This window comes from Zosterops lateralis (genome assembly GCF_965231275.1).
Source record: "Zosterops lateralis genome assembly, chromosome: Z".
Taxonomy (NCBI): Eukaryota; Metazoa; Chordata; class Aves; order Passeriformes; family Zosteropidae; genus Zosterops; species Zosterops lateralis.
Genome location: NC_139800.1, coordinates 48,341,909 through 48,360,527, shown reverse-complemented (window position 1 = coordinate 48,360,527; position 18,619 = coordinate 48,341,909). Strand labels below are relative to the sequence as shown.

The 18,619-nt window shown below is 45.2% G+C and overlaps 1 protein-coding gene across 1 annotated transcript; it reads right to left on the bottom strand.

Annotated features, from left to right (window-relative positions):
• Positions 1-4,905: 4,905 nt before the first annotated feature.
• On the bottom strand, positions 4,906-11,748 carry SMU1 (SMU1 DNA replication regulator and spliceosomal factor). Its single transcript, XM_083883339.1, has 12 exons — positions 11,613-11,748; positions 11,176-11,386; positions 10,916-11,068; positions 10,179-10,289; positions 9,740-9,868; positions 9,277-9,396; positions 8,767-8,883; positions 8,447-8,574; positions 7,580-7,706; positions 7,296-7,463; positions 6,855-7,007; positions 4,906-6,208 (listed from the first exon to the last, which is right to left on the bottom strand). The coding sequence occupies exons 1-12, from the start codon at positions 11,636-11,638 to the stop codon at positions 6,110-6,112; spliced, it is 1,542 nt and encodes a 513-aa protein (XP_083739465.1). The 5' UTR covers positions 11,639-11,748; the 3' UTR covers positions 4,906-6,109.
• Positions 11,749-18,619: the final 6,871 nt, after the last annotated feature.

Below are 18,619 nucleotides of genomic sequence, written 5' to 3'. Positions count from 1 at the left end.
TGTGAATAAAGTCTGCACAAGTACTTACAATCCATGGTAAGATGTAGTTAAGTTTTGTACCAATTAGGATAATGATGTTTGGGCTTGTGCTGGTGTTTGTTTAATAGGGACTGGCTCTAATACAACCCACGTGGTAGATGAGGCTGACACAGATGTGGTCAATCTGCACAGGCCCATTAAAATCGTGCGATCCCCAAGTATGAGGTCAGGTAGTCCTTTACTGTGCCAGCTCTGCTCCTGACCCCGAAGCTAGGTGTGGAGCTTGCTTTGTTTCATTGGTGACTCCCATTTGGCTGCTGTCCTGAGCCACACTGCCTGGGGAGCCAGTGGTTGCTTGGAGCAGCCTTGGCTACTGCGCATTAGTAAAATCCTCCAGGCTTTGTCAACACACAGGTGGCTTGGAGTGTCAGATTGCTGCTAGAGGAAGCTTGATTTCCACCTTGATTACTGAAACCAGATACCTTTGGTGTGTTACAGAAAGCCGTACCAGTCCTCTTAGTGGGTGTATGTGATCTTGCAGAGGAGAGTACAGTAGTGAATACAACCAACCAATGCATCTAGGATGTTCTGAAATTAATGTATTTGTGTGCATTATTTCAAGCTGACTCTTAAATTTCTGTATGAATGTTCTAATTATTGTAGATGAAGTGTTTCCAATATAATTACAAAATTGTTCATTGCCTCTTTTCTTAGACCAGATGTTGGTTTAAAAACACCACCCCCTTCTTTTTAGACAGCTATTCACAGAAAAATCTTAAAAACCTTCTTTCAGAAAATATGCTGAGAAGACAACTCCAGATTTAACCTCTAGTGTGGTAGTTTAGTCTTGCTCAACCATCTGGCTTGGGAGAGAGCTTACGCTTTTTGTACTGCTTTGAAGCAAAAGTATCATGAGGCAAACTCACCTAAGTAGCTGTTTTGTGGCAGTATATGTGTTGTAACTTGAATATCTGGAAGCTCTTAGGAAAAAAAACATCTCTAGCTTACCTGAGCATTACAAGTTTCATTGTATAAAGACAGCTAGTATACCATGGATTTTGTACCTCAAATGTAGTCCCTTTCAGGAATCTATAGAACTGTGATCTTTCACCTGCATGTTTCACCTACTTACTTGTTTTCTGTCTCAACAGAAATAAAATTATGTAGGCCAAATGTTTTTCCAAATTCTACTTGAGTGAGCTCATCAGTGAGCTGAAAAATGTGACCTGTAGGTGCTGTGTTATATCAGTAGATTGGTTTCTCCAAGTTGAGGGGAGAAATAGAAAGTAATCCTCCTCTGGTTAGGGCTAACTCCTGCACAGCTGGCTTGAGGCATAAACCATAGTAAAATACGCTACTTTTTTTTTCCGCTCAGTAAGCACTCTTGTTTATTTTTTTCCTTAATCACTAGATCAAAATAGCAAGGACAAACAACACTCCATTCACAGCCTTGAGCATGACAGTGGGATATGATTTTGCTTCAGATGACTGTGTATTATATTAAGAAAAAAAAATATCCATAGACTTACTTTCTCAGGAACAGTAGTTTTCCTTTCACCCCACCCATACCTGCATTGGCATATCTGAAGTCATATTCTTGACTTAGTCTGGAGACCATGGACTCATACGTGCTTCATACATGGTGACCCCACAGCAGATGGACCAGGTCCAGATTCCAGGAGGAATGTGACTGACCAAGTGCTGCCCCTGGAAACCTTAGCAGAGCAATCCAGGGAAGGATGCACTGCTGGTGCAGGAAGGGCAGCAGGAACACCACCACGTTTGTATTCTGTTTTGAAATTAACTGGTCACTTATACAAAATCTGTGCCCCAAATGAATATTGGCCGCAGCAGAGTAAGCTTTTTGCAAAAAGCACTGGATGGCAAGAGCTAGAAGGACTGTTCTCCCGTGATACGCTGGATGCCGCACAGAGCAAGCAGCTAGACATGTTCTGTGCCACTAAAAAATGAAGAGGCTTTTTTTTTCTTTTTTGTCTGACTTGTTGCTTCATTTGGGATACAGTTTCTAATTTGGGGAAATGAACAGAAGGGACAGCTGTAAAAATTGAGGATACGGTAGCAGAAAATACCTGTTTCTGTAACTACCGGTATAGTAACCTGACCTATTGTAATCTGAGTTTGGAATTACTTTCAACACCACCTAATTCATATGATCGAGCTTATATTTTAGTCTATTACAATTATTTTCACTGTGCACCAGGCATTTAGGACTTCATTTTTTTCCCCATAAAACTAGCAGTGCTACTATTGCACATGGTGGCTGTGAAACAGAATACCCACTGCAGGCTCATTTAAGAGTCTACTCTCATTTTTACCTCTGCTTTCAGACCCTTAGAAGGTCCTCTCCTCCTCCTGCTACCCAGCAGCAGTGGAAGAGGTTGGCCCAGCCCAGGGGTGTAAATTCAAACTCAGTCATCCCAAATCTCTGAATTTGCAATGTGATGTAAATTCAAGTAAGCAAACAACTTGGCCTATGATGTTTCATTAGCAGCTTCACATGGGAAGACATGTTTGTGACTGATTGCTGCTCAGAGCATTAGGAAAGCACACAAAGAAAAGTGGGATTTGATTTAAGTCACTCTTTTTGAAAACCATACATAAAGAAATGCCAAGCTTATTGTTTTCTTAGGGGGTAAAATGAGTATTGTTACAGTGCCCAAACAATGGGACTTCAGCTGCCCTGTTAAATGCTGTCAGGAAAACATAATAATAATTAATAATAATAATAATAGTAACAGTACAAGTAGATCGACATCTCAGATAAGTGCTTTAGGTCTGTGCCATAATAGTGGGCATTCCAGAGCTAAAGCCAGTGTATCTGCTGAGCCAGCCCCCGAGAAGCCTGACGCTTCTACGCAAAAAAAAATGGTGAGGTAGGCAGTGTCAGTACAGGTAGTAAGTTTCAATGGATGCCCAGATAATTCTGAAGGAAAGGCTGGTACCGGCACCAAGTGTGCACAGGTGGATGACCAGCTGTGAGAGGTGGCTGGAGCGCAAGAGACAGGCACTTGGCTGTGCAGTATTAGAGCAGCTGAAGCAGAGATATGTAAGTGGGTCCAGAACCACATACCTACAGTGGATACCACTGAGCCTAGGGCAACTGGCACCCTGGTGAACCACAAAAGCAGGGCTCCAATTCAGTCTCCACCCTTCAACTTGCAGACCAGAAATGTAGATCTGATGCTTTAAAGGCTTCAGATGTCCATGAGCAAGGCCCAACAAAGAGAACCTCACTGGCAGTGCATTGTGAATACTGTCAAGAGAAACATCAAGTGGTTGTAGCAGGTGAGGACTGAGCTGTCCATCTGCCAGCCTGACAGTCTTGAGGGGCATCCTGCCCTCCAGTAACTGGGATCTATGGTGTTGCTGAGAGGGTACCCTGACCTGTCATAGACCACTACCCCCATCACTTTTTCATATGAGTACAAATGGTGCCACAAGCCCAAACACAGGTGAGATCAAGGAAGATTATAAAGCCCTGGCAAAGCAAATGAAAAACATCCCAAGTCATCTCCTCATGTGTCCTGCCTGTTAGAGAAAGCAGGACAGCCAAAGGCAGACACATTGTGCAGATAAAATGTCTGGCTTTCATGGCTGGATACCCCCCAAAGTGCAGTTGGAGGGCAGAGCCCAGGGTCAGTACTGCTTCAGGCCTCAGCAAGTTTGCAGATAGGACTGAAGAGGGAGAAGCAGCTGGTAAAGCAGAGGGGTGTGTTGCTCTCCTGGTTTGGGAACACAGATATCTGCCAGGAAAAACTGGAGTTTCTCTTGGAATGGAGAACGTAAGTTCTCCTCTTCCAAATTATATCATTTTGCAATTAAAGGCTTTTCAGGCAAAGATTTGGGAAAAGGAATAACAGTTCTTTACTAGAAATATTAAGAATACAAATGTAGTAGTACAAAAAAACAAGCAAACAAAACAAATAGAAAATCCCAGAAAACCCTGACAGGGTCAGAAATACAAGCTGACACCCTGTTGGTCAGGGTGTTAGAAGCAGTCCGAAGTAAGCCCTCCTGGAGTGGCAGATGCAGTTCCACTGGAATAGAGAACACTGAGATGATGTGTCATATTATTGGTGAGCCTTAATGGCCCATTATCAGAAAGCAGCCACCCCCCTCCCCCCTGCAGTTACAAGAGAGAAACAAAAACATGTCCCCATAGGCTTTCAACAGATTAAATAGAATACACATTATTTTTTGGTAACATAACCCAAGACAGTTGCCATCCAGAGGGACCTGGAGAGGCCGGGGAAATGAGCTGACAAAAACCTTACGAAATTCGAAGGGAAGTGCAAAGTTGTGCACCTGGGGAGGAACACCCCAATGCAACAGCACATGCTGGGGGCACTCAGCTGGAAAACAGCCAAGAAGGAACTGGTGGACAGCAAGCTCAACATGAGCCACCTTTCTGGAAAGACGACAAATGGTCTCCTGGTTGCCAGCAGTGGAAGGAGGCAATCTTTCCCAGCACCTCAGCAAGAGCAAGGACACACCTGGAATACTCGCTGGTTTTGGGTCTTCCCATACAAAAGGGACAGAGTTGTACTGAGAGAGACCAGTAAAGAGTCACAAAGATGCTAAAGGGATGGGAAAGTACTACTAAAAATATTTTGTCAAGCTCTTCCCCCTTAACAGAATTACTAACTGCTTATGGAGCTTGTCAGATATCACTGACAGTATCACTGTCAGATATATCTGTTTTTCCAGGCAGGAAAAATAATCACCTTTTACTTTCTAAAAAAGGCCCCTTTAGCCTATCTCAGGAAGTAAAAAACAACCTGGGAATTCAGACATCATAGCTCAGTAGAGAGCTGAACTCTGCCAGCACAGTAAAGGTGCTGTGTGAGAATTCCAGCTGAACTTTTTTGACATTTCCCCACACCAGTAAAGACACAGACAAAATACTTAAAGTAGAACTAATTTATTAAGGTGAAGACAAGTTATTACTGTCTGATAGACTGCTGCAGTAGGAAAGCATTCTACATGAGATGAGGACAGAACACATTGTATGTACATGCATTTGATTCATCATTACAGGAAAAACCTCATTTTTCTGCATCCTAGAAAAGACACAGACTTTAGAAGATTCTGGTGTACATTCAGAACAGTGTACATTAGTCAGAATCTCTCAACAAAAAAATCACGTGCTTCAAATTGAAGAGCCTGCAAATATCTTATCTTGTGGGACCTAAGAATAACCTTGGCTAGGTCCACAGGAATATGAAATTTAAAAACAAATCTTTAAAATAATTATTTAAAGCATTATCACAGCACTAGGAACTCAGCCTATGTAAACCAGCTTTTTCATGTTTTAAAATATTGATCCCCTGGAGCCTGTTTCAGTTACAGCTGGTCTGAAAACATTTTGCACTTACAGGAAGATGGCCCCGGTAATAACTCCTTATAGTCTGGAAGTGAAGTAAAATAAAAACAAACAAACAAAAAAAAATCCCCAAACAAAATCAACTGTACCTCACTGCCTTATTAGGCAGGTTTACAGTCTGTAGTAGGAAGTGCTGGCAGACGGGGAAGGATAGTTTCATCCTAAGGCAGCTGTGTGATTCTACTTTCCCCAGATAAGTAGAAAGATGATAGTGAAAATTCAACACAGCAAAACCTAATGGCCTAGAAATGACCCCATCTTCAAGACGATGATACTGTATCCTCATCTGCATCCCAGGAAACTATTCCTGTTTCAGCAGTGGGGAAGAGACAGCTTTCCATTCCACATTTCACTCAAAAGAAAAAAAAAAAAAACACAACAGCATTTTACTGTATTCTAGGAAGTCAGCAACAACTCATAAGCATGTACAGCTGCTGGCTCATTCAACTTTTACAAACATTGTAGGAAGAGTACAGACTTCAGGAGGCAGAAAAGCATTCTCACTGAAGTTGCTTTAACTACTCTACTAAAAATAAAAGTATATGAAATTATCTGATGCTGTATTTATGCATCAATCCACTCTAGGTAGGTAAAAATGTAATTCTCTGGAAACCTGAACTGAAAATTGAGCAAGTATTACACTCTGCATATTTAGACTTTGTTAAAGCACAAACACTAGTAACCTGCAACTAACAGGCATGCTTCAGAACTTGCTGCAAAACCCATCTATGGCTTCCAGAGCTTGAGGAGGCCATCTTCACTGTAGGTGGCAATCAGGTTCTGGTGGGGGTGATGAGCAATGCCAATGACATCTTTTTCATGGACCTAGAAAGTAAGCAGAAAGTTACATTAGAGTCTAACCTTAAGAAGATTTAAGAAATATACTTTCTTCAAAAAACAACTGGAGGACAGCCAGACTGAGGGTTAAGGTGATTTGTGCATAGAGCAAAAGCAGGGGTACATACCCCCCCAACATTCAATTCCAGTCACAACAAATTTTGTGACATGGCAGTTAACTTTTTGTTGGGCAAGGGAAGGTTCTGTGAAGGTTTACATCCACTGAAGTCCATGATATCTAAGTGTTCCCCATTAAATTTAGACACTTAAGCTGATATTCCTCTAAGTTCAATCTAAAGCAAATTTAAATCAAATAGCTTTAAATCTGACAGCTTTTTCAGATTCTCCACCAGCTGGAGGAGCCAAGATCAAGACATGCTCTCCTTCAAGGAAAGCAGTACAAATTCAGTCTTTGCTTGATGGGTAAATACTTCCCTAACTTTTACAATTATATGGTTCTAAAAAACCCAAAAACATTCTATGGTCAAATGACCTGAAATTTATTTGTTACCAATCATGTCTGCTAGAGCTGAAAGACTCCTTGGTCTGAGATTCCTTCTTATGGAGTTCATAATGAGCATTTACATCATCCCCATATTTAAAAGTCTGGAAAAGCTTAGAGCTGAAAACTTACAGTCAGAGTTCTCTCCAGTTTGCCCGTCACTGTGCTGAAGCAGTACAGCACAAAATCTTCACCAACACAGTAGATCCATTCACCACGAGGTGAAAGTGCACAGCAGACAAAGTCACCACCTTCCCTCTTACCAGAGCTAAAACTTCTTACAATCTGTAAAGACACAACCCCAAAAACATTTGTCAGGATTGAACAGCAGCATATGAACACTATGTCTAGGGCAAAAATATTTAGGAAGTACTAGGTCTGTTCAGAACACAGATCTCTCGATAACTTCAAGAGCTTTCTGTGTTCTATAAACATAGTCCAGAATATTTGTCATGCAAGCAAACCAGAGAAATCAAGTTTAAGCCTGATAGGTTAGGGTTAGGTTATTAACTAGGTTTTCTGCATTCTTGAAATGACAGAGAGACCTGAAAGGATACCAGTAAGATCACATACCTGTCCTTGCATATTCATGATGACAACTGTATTCGATCTGTTACAAACAACAAAGTGTTCTGGGTTTTTAGGCAGAAGAATGACACTGTTCACAGTAATGTCTGTCCCAGCAGTGCTACCCAAAGACTTGAAGGTGTTGGAGCACTCTGTTGTCTTCACATTCCAAACCTTGTATAAAAAAAAAAAAAAAAATTAGCTCCAATGACTGTAACAATTCTAACAAAGGAGTGGTAAGACAGCAAGAGTCTGAAGGCATTCTTCACAAAGGATAAATGCCAGCTTACCTTCACCGTGCCATCGGAGGATGCACTGATAATATAGTGGCCATCCTGGGTAAAAGTAGCTTCATTGACAAAGGAAGAATGACCACGGAATTCCTTTAGGGTTTTCCCAGATTTTAAACCATGAATCCTGTCAGACAACATAGGTGGAAATGAGTGAGCAAATTCCATTCAGTAACCAAGCTGGTGTAGGATGTTATTGAATTACACAAACAATAATCAAGACTTTCATGATGCTAAGATCTGCAGGAAAAGGGGTTTGAGGATGATCCTCTTGCCTGTTAAGACTACAACACTGTTTGAGTATTCTTCTGAGTATAAATATTCCAAGATCCTCAGATCATATCCTGCAATGATCCTGAGGAGAATAGAGAGAAAAGAGAGAAAGGGGACAAAAGAGGAGAACAGGAGGTATATTCACTAAAATAATTTTAACACCTAAAAAATTGTAACTGTTGGGTTAACATCACTACCCAACATGTCTTTACAGACTAATTGGAAATAAGACTCCTCAAAAGGTGTAGAGCTGAAGTACAAAAGGCAAGTGACATTAAAAAAATCCCACCCCACCAAAAAGACAACAAAAAACTCCAACCAAACCAAATTAACCCCAAATATCTTCCACTATATCCATATAGGATTTTCCCCAAGAGAAGCACTGGGATCTGGAATTCTGGAGATTTTGAAAACTCAGCTGGACAAGGCTCTGAATAGCCTGTCCTAACTGAAAGGTTGGCTGTGCTTTAGAAGTATAGTGGATCTCTACAGCTACCTTCTAAATCACACTATTTTATAGTTAAAACTGCTTAATGAGAACAATCTGTTTTCTTTTCTCCCACACTGTAGCTCACACATTCTCCGTTTATTTACCTGATTGTCTGATCAAAAGAAGCACTAAGAATTTGGCTGCTGTCTTTGGAGAAACTGAGGCATGTAACACCTTTACTGTGAGCTCTTTCAAATCTTCTCAGACACTGACCACTCTGGATTTTCCACACCTGAAAAGAAACCGCAAATAAGTGATTACTTTGTCATGAGATCACACGAGCTTAATCAGAGCCAATACATAGCTATTTCTGACCCATGTTAAACTTCCTTTGAGTTTTTACAGAATGGGAACATTACTGATATTGCAAACTAATCTTTTTGGTCACAGCCTCTCCCAACATACCATACAAAAAGATTTGTACCTTGATCTTTCCATCTTGTGCTCCAGTTGCTAGCATTTCTGTATCTCTGCTGAAGCACATGCACAGCACTGCATCATCCATCATCATGAAGTTATCTTGTGCCTGATACTTCAGATCCTAAATAAAAGCAGAAGATTCATCAGTCAAAGTAGTGGAATCAATGAAGTCTATTTTAAGACAAAGTGCAAAAGTACTAACAGTTATATAACTTCAGTTATATTCTATAACTTACTGTAAATCAGACTTCATTGCCTTGTAATACAGAGTACTACCACTGTCACCATTTTAAAGGCCACACAGTAGTGCAGAAAGGTAAAAAAGTTATCACTGAGAGAAATCTATGATAAACTAAACAACTACACCCACATAAATCTTCCAGACTGATATCTGAATCACCTAAACAGACAATCTCAGGTTCACAGTCCCTAAGAAGTTAAACAATCTCAAAGAATAAAAATCGGGCACTCTGACAAGACAAAGTCACTGTGTGTGAAATAAGGAGCAACTTACCTTCCTAATCTTTCCAGTAGTGAAGTTCCACACTTCAATGAAGCCATCAACTGAGCCAGTAACCAGATACTGTCCATCTGGAGAAAACCGAGCACACTCCACATGTGACTTCTGCCCAAACTGTTTTAAAAAACAAGTATAAGTAAAGCTTAATAAGCAATATAAAAGACTCAACTCATTAAAACAAAACTGCAGTGTCATTATGATGGTAAAAATACGGTTATCTTAATCACAAATACCATAAGCACCCAAAATTACTAACAGACCTAATCTCAGACTCCCATGAAAAGTCTTCTGACAAAATAAGGCATGGAAAAGGATAGAAAAAACACAGGTGTGGATGGTGAGGGAGGGGAACTACTTACAACAAGGTAAAAAGAAGCATTCAGAAGAGTTCCTCTTATCTCCCAACATAAAACACATGAAAGAAAAAGCAGCAGAAACACACAAAAGCAAGCGTTACCTTAATATGCCTGCTCAGCTGCGTGGGGAACTTCTCTTCCTCTACATCTTTCACAGCTGCTTTGCCTCTGAACAAGTCAATTGTCATCCCGGGAGGAAGCAGGCCCTGGTGCTGCTGCCATTTCAGCGCCTTTAGAGGAGATGAAAGACACACCATTAGTGACAAATTAACACAAATCTACTACATATGAAACATTGCCTGTACCAATGAATACGTTCTGAGAATCAGAAAGGGCTGATAATAGACTGTTATTCTCAAAGTGCACACTGTGCTGCATATTTACTCTACTGGAAGAAGTCTACTGCTAAAGTGATGACTTTTTTTTAAACTGTACCACGTTTAAACTTTACTTTTACACAGCTGGAGACTCAACTATACCATAACTAGTTTTATACAGTTTTGTAAAGACACAGCTCCTAAAATATTTTTCAATACTCACCTGCCCCAACAATGCCATAAGACGAGATGGAGGCACCACACTGACCTCTCCAGCCAAAGCTTGTGCAATAGCAGCTCTCCGCTTCTCTTTGCTACTCCCATCTGGGTATGCCTAGAGAAAAGATTTTTTTGTGAGGTTAGTAGTCCAAATAACTTTTTTTTTCTCAAAAAGACCTCTGTCGTTCTGAAATTGAAACCCCTTCCATAAAAATTTTGTGTCAGGCCTCCAAAAAAGCTCTGCTCTTTAACACCAATCTTAAAACCAAAGAATCATCAGGGTTGGAAAAGACCTTCAAAAAGCAGTTCCTTAACTAAGTTAACCTAACATGCCTTCACAAAAACTTTTAGACTGATGTAACCAGTCAGAAACAACGTCTTGTTTTTACTGATAGTTTGTAACACTCTTTCTGTTTGCACAACCTGCATTTTCTTCTGCTGCCTACATGATACTAAAAAAGGAAGCTGCAGATGTCATCCTGTGGCAGGACACAGGGCCAAATCCCCAAACTCCCAACCACAGTACATTTCAAAACGACTGCTCTGCTGCTGTCTCTCCAAGAAGTGTCATGCACTGCTTCCCAAATACTTCATAGAAGGGTGTAAAATCAGACTGAAAACTGCACAAGATAAGAAAAAAAAAAACCAAACCAAAACAAAAACAATGCTGTGAGCCATCAGCAGCTTGCAATGATGCTGAGGGTCATGCAGGAAAAGTTTCCAGAGAAAGACATAACGTACCTCACGAGGATCAAAGTAAGATCTGGCCAGAAGGTTTTCGAGGTGGATGTAGCGCTCTGGCTGAGTTTGTTTCAGCATGATCATGGGATCCGTCTGTCTCAGCAGAGACCTCGCAGCACCCAGTTCCCGGAGCTCGATCAACTCCAGCACAACCTGCACTCAGAGACAAATGTCTGCATCAGCAAAGAGTTACTAGAAAACACCACACAGAAGCTCCCAGACGGACCAAAAGCGTCCGTAGGAACCCCACGCTCGCTCACCTGCTCGTAGAGATCAATGAGGGTCTTGTCGGGCAGCTTCAGGGACTGTATGGCCTGCAGCACCGTGTCCCAGTGCCCGCTGTTGATGTCTGCTACGAAGCTCTCAATGCTGTCCACGGTGTTGAGAGACACGGTGGTCTCCTCCTGCAGGGTGGCGAGCGCCCGGTGGAGGCTGTTTTCCTTCAGGTACTGCATGATGAGCCGGATCACGCTGCGGAGAGAGCACAGCGCACGGTCAGCCGGGCGCCGGACATGCGGGCCGCCCTCCCGGACCGCCTGCAACCCTCCGTCCCCTCACGGCCCCGGGGCCATCGAGACCGCCAGGCCTCGCCTCTCTGCCGCTGCGCCGCCGGGCCTGGCTCAGGGCCAGGGCCGCCGAACGGCTCCCTCCCCGCTCCCCCGGCCCCCTGGTCCCCCGCCACCACCGCTATACGTACTCGGAGGACTCGATTTCGATAGACATCTTGAGCCGCCGCCGCTGCTGCTAAGGCCGCCGCTGGTAGTGGTATCAGTGGTGTGTCGCCGCCGCTGCCAGGCCTTCCGCCAGCCCTTCCGCCGCGACCTCTGCGCCACTTCCTCTTCCCGCGCGCCCCCGGATAAATAACGCGCGCGCCGCCCCGCCCCGCCCCTGGCGCGGATGACGTCACCCTCCGGATCAGCCCCCCCCGCCCCCCCCCCCCCCCGGCGGCTGCGGAGCTGGCGCGCCCCCCAGCGGTGGAGCGGAGGCGGCGCGGGGCCCAGGCGCGGCCTGGGCATGCGCGGGCGGGATCAGAGCGCCGCTGGTTCCAATGGCGTTCCCAGGGCGGGGAACTCCCGCCGGCCAGCGGGAGCCGCCGTGCCCCCAGGCGGCCAAGACCAGCGGTATCCTGACCTGTGTCAGCAATTGTGTGACCGGCAGGAGCAGGGCAGGGGTTGTCCCCCTGTGCTCAGCACTAGTGAGGGCACACCTCGAGTGCTGTGTCCAGCCCTGGGCCTCCCAGTGCAGGAAGGACATGGAGATGCCAGAGACAGTGGAGCTGCTGGAGGGTGTGGAGCACAATCCCTTGGAGGAGTGGCTGAGAGAGCTGGGGTTGTTTAGGCTGGAAAAAAGGAGGCTCGAGGGTGACCTTATTACTGTCTAGGAGGCCCTGAAAGGAGGGTACAGACAGGTGGGGACTGGCTGCTGCTTCAGGCAACCAGTGACAGATCAAGAGAACATGGTACCTCAAACTACACGAGGGATGTTCAGGTCAGATATCAGGAAGGATTTCTTTACAGGAAGGGTGATTAGGTACTAGAATGACTGCACAAGGAGGTGGTGGTGCCACGGTCCCTGGAGGTGTTTCAGGAAAGACTGGACGTGGCACTCGGTGCTGGGTGACAAGGTGGTGTTCAGTCATAGGTTGGACGCAATGATCTCAGAGTTTTTTACAATCTCATTGATTCTGAGATTCTGCTCACCGCTGTTTCATTGCTAGGGTTCTCAGAAGAGTCCCCGTGGTGACACAGGCACGGCGGGCTGCATGTCAGGCACTCTGACAAGGACACACAGCAGTTCCTTTGGCGCCTGTTTCTTTGGACATGCAGATTTGCAGGTGCAAGTCCAAGGTGTTACTTGCAGTTTGCAAGCCTTAAAAAGCCATTGTGAGCACTGCATCTCAAGAGTGTGGTCGTGTGTGAAAGAATGGCAGTGCACAAAGCAATTTGAGTAGGGAAATTATTAGCATCTCATGGTTGCTCTAATTACAGAATAAGAATTGGAAAAATTATACTCAACTGGGCAGAGCCCTACAGTGGAAGCAGGGATGAGCATGAGAAGACAACTCGCCTTGAAACACACTTATGATGTGTCTTGGTTTGATGTGTCTTGGTATTTGCTAAGGAGAGGCAGGGCCTCCCTTTGAATAATTATAATTTATAAAATTAAAGGGGCTTTCAGGCAGAGGTATGGGAATAGGAATAACAGTTCTTTACTAGTATGTATAACAAAGGCAAACTAACAACAAGAGCTACAGTATTAATAATAAACAGAACCAGGAACCTCGAGGGGCTTTGTTTCACAGAGCCCGGAGCAGTCTGATCTCTTGGGACTCCGAGAGCACCAGTCTGGAACGGTGGAAAATCGTGGGCTGGTGGATGATCAGAAGCTCCTCCAGTGGTGGCCGGAACGTCAGCGGTATCCTGGCAGGGCGGGACATGCGGGGCTACAGCCAAACAAAAAGCCTCACAGCAGAGCCCAAGAGCCGGCCGTGGCGGGACAGGGCCGGCCCGGCAGGGCGGGAGGAGGCGAGCTCAGTGTTCGGGGCACACGAGCAGGTGGTGGTAATTTCCTCAGGACTGGAGCCGGTGGGGACAGCGAGCTCCTCCCGCTGCAGCAGCTGCCCGTCTCCTCTCCGCTGCGATGCTTGAGAGCGGGAGAGCGAAGCTGCCTCCGCCCTGTCCTTATCTCCCTGTCCCGGCCACCTCTTTGTTTTGGTCAAGCACCCTTAAGCACCCAGTACTTAGTCTCCTAGTAACTTATGGGGGCAAATTCCTTAGAGTAAAAAAGGAACAAACCTAATCCCAACATGGTGGCTCTGGCAGCCATCCGTCCTGCTGGGACTCTGACTGAAGCGAAAGTCTTGTTGCCCTGGTTAGTGCTACAAGATGAGTAAAACTCATCGTGACTCTCCTAGCTGCACATAAGCTTCTTTGTCAGGAGGAGAGGCTCCTTATTCCCTGGCCAGGACCAAGATCATGCTAGCTGCTCATGGCTTTCTGGCATGCAGCACTTCCCACCTGCACCCAGTGACCCAGGGATACCATCCAGCCCCATACCAGTGCCAGACTGCCAGTACATGGGGACATGGAATCCACACTATCGGCCTCTCTTGGATGGACTTTTTCTTGCTGTTTTTTCAGGCATGTGCATTTTGCTAGATGAGCCACGGAAAATACAGCCGTGTGTGAGAAACTTCCTCCCTTTGCCAAGGAAAGCTGTTCTTTCCTGTCTCTGTCCCCAGAGTACTTTAGAAAGTAATCCAATAGCATGAAGTTGAAAAAACAGTGAGTGAGGTACATGGCCAACATTCAGCATTCTGTTGTTTCCTCTCTGTGATCCCAACTCATTTTTTAACGGCTTTTACAGAGGTTCAGGGATTACTTCAGGGAAGTATTGTTTAATTGCTCCAGGCTTATTTGTTTTCAGTGACAGGTATATTTATGTTGTTTGAAGGTTGTTTTGAAAACAAGTCTGATCCAGACTCTAACAAAGAAAAGCCATAAAATCTAAAGATGACAGCTATTTTTGTGCTGGCAGCACATAGGAATCTGGCTCAATTCCTCAGTAAATTCAACTGGTGCTCTCTTGCTGTTCTCCCTCCTGTGTTAATGGCCTCTAGCAGGAAAAACCCAACAGGCAGGCTACCTGGTCCTGAACTGTCCCAGTCCTGGGGACTGTCATCCTGCCCCAGGATGGCATTTTTATGAGGTAAATTCAGCACAGGAACCTGCTAACAGACTGAACACATGCTGGTTTAGTAGCCCTTCTGGCTTTCCTTCCCTGATAGAGGCAGAGGGAGGTGGACATCCCAGGTAAACTTTCTTGTGCCCTCCATGAACCCTGAGAATCCATGAATCTGAGAAAAAGGCCCCAATGCTCCAAGTGCTATGCAAGCACACGAGAATCAGACTTAGACTTTGGGGCCAGACACAGCTATGGCCAATCTGATCTGGTGCTGGCAGCAGTCCAGTGTCTGGAGACCTCCAGAGATCCTTCCAGCCAACACTCACAGGATGCCAGCTCTGGCAGAGCATTACATGAGGGAAGGAGAGGTTTGCATTTTATATTTTGGCTCCATTGGGAAGTGGATGCAAAGGGAAATAAACAGTCTTGATGCAGTTAGGCAGCACAGTTTTCTGTAGCACACTGGAGTTGACTTCAGTCCTCATTGGTCCCAGGCCCATTCTTTAAATGGAAGGTGAGCAAGCACCTTAGAATCAAATTTTTTAAGGCAAGATGTTTACCTTTCTTTCTGGCAGAAGATTTAATAAAATATTTTTTAAATTCCTCCTGATTCAAAAGCAGTCAGTTTCCTGCTTTACCCTCTTTCATGCATCCTGCTCTCTTGCTTCTCTGGGAGAGCAGCTTGAGCAGCCAGCCAGGAATGAGGTGTGCCTTATGCCAACCACATCACCAGTCTGCACTGGCTGTGGAGCAGGATCCATGAAGTGGATGGGGTGCAGAATCACACCACATCCATGAGGATATCACATTCCCTACCAGTAAGACATCTGACTTCATGTGCAGCTGCCTCACAAGCTGCCAGGCTTGTTTTCTATGCTTCAGAGCTGTGCTATGGCACCAGGAAGCCACACAAGCTTACAGTGACAATGGCACCAGGAGGTCACATAAGCTTACAGTGACAATGATGTCCTTTCCCTGCTCTCTGGTGATCTACAAGATCTACAAGAAGTTTGGCTTTTCTCAGCTTTCAGGCCACAAGGCCAGAAATTAGTCCTTCCATCAAAATGCATTTACTGTACACTCAAAATAAGATGCACCCCTCTGAGGCCAGTCTCTTAAGAGAGGCTGTGCAGGGGAGAGACATGTGACTTGTGATCGATGTGTGGTTCCAGAGAGTTGTTAAACCTGTGTGCAGAACAGTTTTATTTGGTGGTGGTGGTGAGGCAGACCACATGCTGGGCCACATGAGGAGACACAGATAAAAGGACATTGTTATCCTTTCTTCTGGGTATCCAATAGGAAAGGATGTGGAGAAGCTAGAGGGGGACCAGCAAACATATCCAAGGCAGGAAAGGCGTGGAGCACATGGTCTGCTGGTAGGAGCTGGGCTTGGCTTGATGGATGAGGTGAGGCAGGAGGTTTAATATCAGTCTGTAATTACTGAGGGGTGATTCCAAATGGCTGAAGGCTCTTTGATAGTCTCAGCTGACCCAGGGATGGGCAGCAGACACATAGCTCTGAAGCTGTTAGTCAGCCGCAGTCCCCAGCAGCTCTGGGGCAAGCCACTAGCCTGATAGGGACATTGGAGAGAGGGGGTTTTAGTTGTGGAGACATTCTCTGTCCTGAAGAGGAGATTTTAGTTGTGGCCACAGAAAGCCTGGAGGGGGCTGGGAGAGCCTTATGTCAGTGGGGCTTGAACTGAGACATTTCCCCCTCCCCCCAAGAGCTCTGGGGATGCTGGGGCCCTGCAAACTGTGGACCACACTCTGGCTTCATCCAACCCTTAGCAGCACAGCAGGGAAGATTGGTAATTTAGGCCAGTCCCTGAAAGATACCCAATGAAATGTATCTTGGACTAATTAGGCCTTAGGGCTCAGGAATTCAGTTCCAGTTGCCTGGCCTCTGTTTTGACCCCTCTTTCCTTTGAAGTTCACAGAGGAGAGGGGAAAGGAAATGAGAGGAGAGGCCCTGCTTTTCCTGTAAAATGCCTTATTCCTTATAAAATTGTTTGGCAAAAATCTCTTTCAGCTGGACAAGCTGAATACTTTAATACATGCCTGCAGCCATTTTCCACTCTTGTCTCAATTCCCCTGGCTGCTCCGTCACTGTTCTGCATCCGTAAAACTGTAGACACACAGACACAAATGCTTCTCAGAGAGGTAGCAGAGAGGATCTGCAAAGGCATGTTAGAGGGTCTGAGTTGCAGCATCGTGTTATTTCCTGGGCCAACTGGAAGTGCACAGCAGTGTGGAGTACAGTGGCACCTGGTCCAGCTCAGGTCTGGGTTTTGAGACCTTTCGTCCAGGCCATCCTGCTGGGACACAGCTTCCTGCCTTTCCCAGGTTGTGAAGGAACCACACTGAAAATCCTCACTTCCATGTTAGCTTTCATGAGGAGGAAAGCAGCCCAAGGATGGTGAGGGAGAGGCACGTAGTGTCTCAGATACGTCCTAGGCACTAGGGATGTTTCAGAGCATGGGGGAGCCCAAAGCTCCAAAGGAAGGCAGCTGTATTCCCTCTAATACCAAATTTCCAGGAGGTCTTGATAGGAAGGCGTGTCTGGAAGTCTGCAATTCAACTCCCCAGTCCAAAGCTAGATCAGGTTTATTTTGGCCATGTTGAGTTCTGCATACCTCTGTGGACAGAGACCTAATCTCCAAGTCATACCACCCTCTGTGGAGGAATTTTTTCATACCCAGTTGGAATGTCCCATTGTGCAGCATGTTATCTGTTTCCCCATGTGCTGTCCTTGCCTGCCTCTGGAAGAGTCTGTCTCTGTTTTTCCCATGACCACCATTCAGGATGTGGATGACCCCTGTGAGAACTCCCCAGTTGTCTTCTCCTGGCTGGAGAAGCTCAGTTTCCTCAATATCTCTTCATGCACCCTGTGCTGCAGCCTCATCACCACTGAATTCTTTCCAGTTTGTCAGTGTTTTCCTTGTAGGCCCAAACTGCAGGGTGCAGTAGTGAGATGAGTGTTCAGCAGCACAAAGTGCTGAGCAAGAGTCACCGCTCCTGTGCAGAAATTGATGTGTTTACTTCTGGCCCATTCCTCCACCTGCTGAGATCCCATCAGGTGCCAGACCTTCCTCCTGAAACATAGTTGATATTAGTTATGGGCTTTTTCTAATCTCTCCTTGTGATGGGTTGAAATCCGCTTTCCACTTGTCTTGGGTTTTGTAACAAAACAAAACAAAACCAAAAAACTAAAAAACTAAAGAAACAAAAAAACCCACCCAACAACAATAACAACAACAACAACAACAAAAATCATGTGAAATCCTCTGCTCAGGGAAGAAGAGCTAAACCATTTCTCCCTAGATAAAAAGGAGCCACAAGTGTTGCCAGACATCCAGTGTTCCCACAAGACTCCCAAAGGAAGACTGGACCCATCTCTGGACCCTTTTTTCTCTACAGGACCATCTCTGCTTCCAACAGGACCACATCTGCCACTCCAGGGGGGCTTACTTTTGGACTGTTTTCCAACACCTTGACCAACAGGCATCAGGTTGTATTCTGACTCTGTCAGTGGTCTTTTTTATTATTGCATTTATTTTATTTTACTCTTTTTTTTTCTCTTCCTATTAAATTGTATTTCTGACTTGGAGTGCCTCACTGGTTTTGCTTTCAAACAACTACACTACCAGAAACCTATGCAGTGGGTTAGCACAGGTCCTGGGAACTGCCCAGAGTTTCCATCTCTTTTATCCAGAGATCCAGAGAGAGCAGTAGGAACTGCTATTTCCCTGCAAATTGGCCTTGCTGCAAAAGGAGACTGGTAGAGAGTGTATTTAGAGCTGGAGTCATTCTTCTCCTTTTGAGAGGCGAAAGGATGGCCCAAGTGTGGTCAGAGATTTCCTATGCCTACATTTAGTGCCCACCTGCAGTTCTTACCCTGGGAGTTTTCATATCCTGTTTCATACCAAGCCTCCCCCACAGCTGCAGGGAAGAGGACCGAATCCAGCTGCAGCAGGGGCTGAGCTCTGGTATGGGTAAACAGCTGGTGACATGGAATCTCCAA